This window comes from Bipolaris sorokiniana (genome assembly GCF_000338995.1).
Source record: "Bipolaris sorokiniana ND90Pr unplaced genomic scaffold COCSAscaffold_14, whole genome shotgun sequence".
Lineage (NCBI taxonomy): Eukaryota > Fungi > Ascomycota > Dothideomycetes > Pleosporales > Pleosporaceae > Bipolaris > Bipolaris sorokiniana.
The window spans coordinates 1245514-1252503 of NW_006911908.1; the positions used below are offsets into that span (position 1 = coordinate 1245514).

Here is a 6990-nt window from a genome sequence, read left to right on the forward strand (position 1 = left end):
TAGGCTAAGGGGAGCTCTACTCCAGGTACGGGCCTTCCTATTATTAAACTACCGCTATCTAAATTATTAACTAATCTAGGCTAGTTATAGGCTGACTCTTTTAATTCTTCTTTTAATTACTTCTTCCTTTTTAAGGGGCTTTCTCTTACTTCTTTAGGTGCTTTTAGTAGTATTTACATACTAGTGACTTATAGTTCGTTAGGTTTTCTTTAGATTTCTAAGTATTATAGCTCTTAGGCTATTCTTACTACTTAACTAAGTACTTCTACTAACTACTAATTTTCTACAGGTTCTTAATTTTCTCAACCTTGTACTCGTCGTCTTTAAGCTCTATATCTATTACTAGCTTAGTATCTAGAGGTACTAGTTCTAAGAGTTTCTTATAAAAGATAGAGTAGATTCGCATACCTTATAGAAGTTTTAACTTATAGTTTACTTTCTCTATTTTCTCTAGAATCTTACATAGTTCTATTTAGAGGTTATCTAATTTTTTATATAGTCGTTTAGTTTTTAGGTTTTATCTTAATAGGAAAACTTTATTCCTCTTTTTAAAGGTTAGTCTCTTAATTCTTAGTTTATTCGCTGCTTTAGATGTTATAAGGTTCTATTAAGCTATATTCTTACTTAATTCTTTATATAATTCTCGCATAAGCTTCGCCTTATTATCTACCTCTACTGCAATACTTTTAATATTCTTTAGATCTTAGTAAATAGTTAGCTTATATCTATAGTTTGCGTAGTACGGCGAATATTTTATTATTACTAATTTTATACTATTATAGGCTAATTACGCTATTAGTAGTAACTCTATCTAGTTATTCTATAATTTATTAGCGTACATCTATAAGTACTATTCTAATATCTAGTTCGTTCGTTCTATCTAGCCGTCTATTTCCGGGTAAACGCTTATTAAAAGTTTCTTCTTAATACTTAACTTTACTAGGAATATACTCTAGTATTTAGATATAAATAGTTTATTATAATTAGTAATAAACTCTTTAGGTATCTTATACTCTAATACTAGTACTTTAGTAACTTTATATACGTATTTATCTACTATAATAGTCTCTTCTATAGGTATAAACTTTACTACTTTAGTTAATTAGTCTATAATTACTAGGATAGTATTATAGAATTGAGCTAATCCTAGTTCTAATAATTTTAGAAGCTTCACTATAAAGTCTATCGTTACGCTTATCTATAGTCTAGATAGTAGCTATAAGAGTTATAATAGGCCGTAGAGCTTATATCTCTTAAGCTTATTCTAGTAATATACTAAATAGTTACTTAGTATTTCCTACACCTTCGCTCGCAAGCGTGGTATTGTAAATATCTTAGCTAGTCGTCTAACTATTTTATCTATACATACGTGTCTATATTCTAGAGACTTATATAGAGTCTTAATAAGTTTAGTTCTTATATATAGGGGTATATATATACTTATATATTCTCTTAAGGCTTTAAGCTCTTTCCTATCGTTTATTACTTCTAGCAGGTAGAGGTCTGTTTCTAACGCCTATAGCGTTGCCTTTTCCTGCTATTATTTCTATAGTGTTTCTACCTGCTTAGCTATCTTAGCTATCTTAGCTAGTTCTAGCTAGTTATACTTTAGACTACTATTAGGTATTATCTTAAGTAAGGCGTTATATAGTTCTTTATAACCCTCTTTGCGCAAATTAGACTTTCTACTTAAAGTATCTACTACTCTATTAAGCGTCTCTACGCGGTGCGTAATCTTAAAGTTATACTAGGCTAGTATCTTTACTTATCGTACTTATTATTAGTTAAGTTTTTTTATTATTATAAAACTCGTTAAGTTCTAGTAATTAGTAAAAACCTTAATCTATTTAGAGAGTTCTAATAGGTATACTTCCTATTATTTAAAGGCATCGACTACTCTAAGTAGTTCCTTATTATAAATATTATAGTTAAGTTCTACTCTAAAGAACTTCCGTAAATAGTAGAATACTAGTCTTTATTTCCCGTCTAGGTACTACTATAATAATATAGCTCCGAGTGCATAGTCTAAGGCGTTAGTCTTAACTCTTATTAGTTATTAAGGGCTGTACATCTTAAGTATAGGTGCCTCTAGGAATATCTACTTAATTCGATTAAAAGCCTCTTAATGTTTCTATTCCTATTTAAAATCTATTTTCTTTTTTGTTACTTCTGTAAGAGGTGCTGTAATCTTTAAGTAATCTCTAATAAACTTTTAATAGTAATTTGTAAATCCTAAGAAGAATTAAATATTCTTAACTATTTTAAGTATTAGCTATTCCTATATAGTCTATATCTTCTTTAGATTTATTTTTACTTCTTTGGTTAATATAATAAATTTAAGAAATTCTGTTTCTTATATATAGAATTTATACTTTCTTAGTTAAAGGTATAGCTTATATTTCTTAAGCTTCTATAAGACCTTCTTAATATACTTAATATGTTCTTTGCGTGTACTACTAGAGTATACTAGTACATCGTCTAGATACGCGGTAATAAAGATTCTAAGGTACTTATAGAGAGCGTTATTAATAACTAATTAGAAGGTTGCTAGCGTATTTATTAATCTAAACGGCATAACTATGTACTTAAAGAGTCTATACTTCGTTTTAAACGCTGTTATCTATTTGTGACCTTCTTTAATCCTAATTTAGTAAAATCCTTCCTAAATATTAAACTTTATAAACTACTTAGCTCTCTAGAGTTAATCTATAAGCTCTGTAATAAGTAGTAAGAGATATTAGTTCTTCTAAATAACGCTATTTAACCTTCTAAAGTCGATATATAGTTGCTACTTCTCGTTAGGTTTCTTTATAAATAAAATAGGTAAGGCGATTAGGCCTAATTCTAGTTAGATAAATCCCTTCTTTAAGTTTTTCTAAATATAATCTCGTAGCTTAGCGTTATACTTAGGCGCTATAGAGTATATTAGTCCTAAACTTAACTTAGCTCCTTTATTAAGAATAATCTCGTAATTCTAATCCTAATAGTCTGCTAGGTCTATTACCTTATTTTCTTTAAATAGTTCTCTAAACTCGTCTGTTTAGTATTCTATTAGAATCGCTAACTATAGTACCGATCCTTTCTTTGTAATCGCGATCTACTATATCTAAATAACTTCTATATTCTAAGGGTTCTTTATATAGATTCTCGCGATCTTATATAGTAAGATTATACTAAATCTCTTATTCTAGGTTGCGCGCTAATTTATTAGGCGTATCTTATGTTATACTCTAGTAACCTTATATATAGGCTCTTAGCTGAGTAATGTCTTCTTTTACTAGTTAATAGTAGAGTTATACTTTAATAACTAATTATAGCTAATTATTATCTTAGTCTCTCTAAGATCTATAATACTAATCTTTTCTTAGCTTTCTTAACCGGCTAGGCGTAACGTTACTACCTTAGTCTTAAGTTAGATCTAGCCGTTCCTATATATTATAGAACTATTATTAGCTAATACTACTTATATTAGTACCTTCTTATTCTAATAGAGTACATTATTTCCTTCTACTACTCGTGGCGATATAACAGTTTATACTACCCTACTATCTATAAGCGCTAACATCTTATATCCGTCTATAAGTACTATAGCTTTTAATTATAACTTTTTTACTCCTACTTCTTATACTTATTTAAGAGTTATTTTAGAACTGCCTTTGCTAACGTGACTTTATCTCTAGTAGTATTCTAGTTTTTTAACTACCTACTTCCCTTCTTCTTTAACAAGTAGCCTTCGCCTGTCTTAGTGGAATAGTATATTATATACTAGTCATTATAGTAGAAGCTCTGATAGATATTCTTATAAGGTATTTTCTATTGCGTAGTTCTCTTTCTTAGTTCTAGCTTCTTACTTTTATAAATTAGGTAATCTTTTATCTTATAAATATTCGCTAATAGAGTACTATAGTATTAGTTATCTACCCGCTAAGCATTCTCGAACTATTATTAGTATATAGCGCGTTCTTTTCTGTAATACTTTTATAGAAGTTTATTATACTCTACTAGCGTTTTCTATACTTAGGCTCTATATATTCTATAGTTTTTTACTATACATTCCTCCGCGGAAATCGTGCTATAATAGTAGTTGTCTACCTTTTTAGCTTTCTATTACTATTTCTTATAGAATTAGTACTTAATCGTGTATTTAATCTAGTATAACTCTTTATAAGCTTCCTTTTCTTTAGGCTAGTATATATAGTAATACTATACGCGATACTTGTTATACTATAAATTAGTATAGCAGCAATTATTCTTATTATCTATAGTCTCATCTCGCTTTCTTAAGTAGTAATTATACTATCTTAGGTAGTCGACCTAATATAGGCGCTCGTGTTACTCTATCTATTTCTTAAATATCTAAGGTGTCTCCTCATTATTAGGTTCCTTAAACCTAGGTTGTTTCTAGGTAGCTCTATAGGTAATTTTCTCTACTTAGAGTCCTAAGATTATAACTCTTCTATTATAGTCGCAATTATTAGCTTAGTACGTAGTTAGTTTATAGATCTAGTACTATTAATTTCTTAGGCGGCGTAGTACTTCGGCCCTTTTAATCTACTAATCTATTAGTAGTAGTGCGTTCTACTTAAAGTTCTAGAGTCCTATTACCTCTTATACTAGCTTAAACGCCTCGTTTATAGCTTATCTTACTTCTTTATATAGGTCTAGGTCGCTAAGAGTTTTATCTAGTTTCTTAGTTAGGTATAGTATTAGTATCTAATTTATTCTAATCTTAACTACTTTTTATTTAACTTTATTATCTAGATAGTCTCTACGAAAGTATCTTATCTTCCTATATTAGAGACATGCTTTATTATTATAATACTTCTTACATTCTTCTAGAGAGAGTCCGTTATTATACTATTCTTAGAGTTTTCTATTCTTATCTTTAGACTTATCTTATACCTTGCTAGTTATAATAGTATCGCTATTCTTATTAAACTAGCTAAGCTACTTCCTTGCGTTAGCTATCGTAGGTTAAAATTATTTCTTTTATTAGTTTCTTTCCTATAGCCTATTATTAATACGTATTACTAACTTAATTAGCGCGTAAAGTATTGTTAGCTTATCGTGATATATAAGTCTGTCTTTAACATTTTCTTTTAGACCTGCTTTTAATACTGTTCGAAGTGCTACGTTATTCTAGTTAATTCGTACTTATAGCTACTTAAACTTAGCTATATACGCTAATACTAAACTAGTCTACTTTAGGCGAGTTATCGCTTTCTCTGTCTAGTTCTAAGCATCTACTTCCCTAAAGATATATCCTATCTCTTTCTTAAATTCAGCCTAACTAGTAAATAAGGCGCGCGTCTCGTTCTTCGTTTCTTTATTCTTAATATTTAATAGATAGTTCTCTACGTATAGCTATATCTAGCTTAACGCTTATCCTTTTATATAGGTACTAGCTATAAGAATCTTCTTCTAGTTATTAGATATCTTATTAAATTCGCAGTATAAGTTAATATTAGTGAGAAATATCTATAGCTTAGTGCAACTTCTATCGTACTTTTCTAGGGTTGCTATTTTTAGCTTCTTAAGTAGTTTCTTATTTAGGGTAGTTATTAGTTAACTTATAAGTTAGTTAATCGTATTCTATAACTTAGCTATCTACCTTACTTAAGCTTAGCTCTCGCGTCTAAGATTAATAAGTTTATACTTAGGGCTCTCTGCCGCTAGCTTATTACTTCTCTCTTAGGTACTACTAGTTATATTAACATCTCCCTTAGGCACTAGGCCTAGGATGTTAACGTATTCGCTTAAATTTCCTAATATAGTTTAATCTTAATTAGACGCTGTTAGTTAATTCTTCTTCTACTGAATCCGTAGGTGGTTAAAGTATTACACGGGGTATAGGTCTATACTTCTCTATTCTAGTCCGCACTAAGGTAGGTAAGTATTACGTTAGTATTCCGTAAGGCTTATCTAGCGATGCAGTGGAGTTAGCGTACTTAAGGAGGGTTTTAATAAGACTAATCTATTTAATAGACTAACTTGCGACAATCTTGTTAAGTAAAGATACTAGTAAGAAAGTATAATTTAAGTTAACTACAACGAGAGTAAATAATGAAATCTATCCATCCTTATATCCTTATTACTTCTAGTCCTGGCTTTATAGTCTTTACGAAATAATCCTTATATCCCCTAAAGTCTCTAAAGCCACCTAGTCACGTGTGAGGGTGTCCTCACATACTAGTGCGGAATACTCATTCTTAGCGTGAAGCTAGTCACGTGATCTTCGCCCCGCGATAATTATTACCTTCTGACGTGGACGTCTATAGGCCTTCAGCCATCTCGTTATTTATTAAGGAGAGAATCTTTTGTTACACGGGGTATGGGTCTATACTTCTCTATCCTGGTCCGCACTAAGGCAGGTGAGTATTACGTTAGTGTTCCGTGAGGCTTGTCTGGCGATACAGTGGAGTTAGCGTGCTTAAGGAGGGTTTGATAAGACTAATCTATTTAATAGACTAACTTGTGACAATCTTGTTAAGTAAAGATACTAGTAAGAAAGTACAATTTAAGTTGACCACAACGAGAGTAAATAATGAAATCCATCCATCCTTATATCCTCATTGCTTCCAGTCCTGACATCTGGCCAAGCCCTTGACATCTCTGATGTTACTGGCATCTCCAGATATCCTGGCATCTCCTGATGTCCTGGCATCTCCTGAGGGTCTGGCATCTCCAGATGTCCTGCCTTGGCGAGATGCCACGTCACGTGATCAGCGCCCCGCGTTGATCATTACCTTCTGACGTGGACGTCCATAGGCCTTCCGCCATCTCGTCATTTGTCAAGGAGAGAATCCTTTTTGTTACTTGTAACATCTTTCTTATTACTTATAACACTATACACTATAGCTATCTAGTAGTATTCCGTAGGGAAGTAGTCTAAGTTTAGGTTAAGTTAGTCTTCTACTTCTACTTACTACTAGAGAAAGATAGGATCTTTTCTATTACTTAATTAGCTAATAGAGGATAAGATAAGATAGC

General features: G+C 31.1%; 2 protein-coding genes across 2 annotated transcripts; both read right to left on the reverse strand.

Moving 5' to 3' along the window:
- Positions 1 to 283: 283 nt before the first annotated feature.
- Positions 284 to 1486, reverse strand: COCSADRAFT_346105 (uncharacterized protein; the record flags this gene model as incomplete). Its single annotated transcript, XM_007705817.1, has 3 exons — positions 284 to 408; positions 625 to 652; positions 1304 to 1486. Coding segments are annotated over 3 exons (336 nt in total), but the record flags the coding sequence as incomplete, so codon positions are not given.
- A 111-nt stretch (positions 1487 to 1597) lies between these two features.
- Positions 1598 to 1747, reverse strand: COCSADRAFT_98587 (uncharacterized protein; the record flags this gene model as incomplete). Its single annotated transcript, XM_007705818.1, has 1 exon — positions 1598 to 1747. A coding segment is annotated over one exon (150 nt), but the record flags the coding sequence as incomplete, so codon positions are not given.
- Positions 1748 to 6990: the final 5243 nt, after the last annotated feature.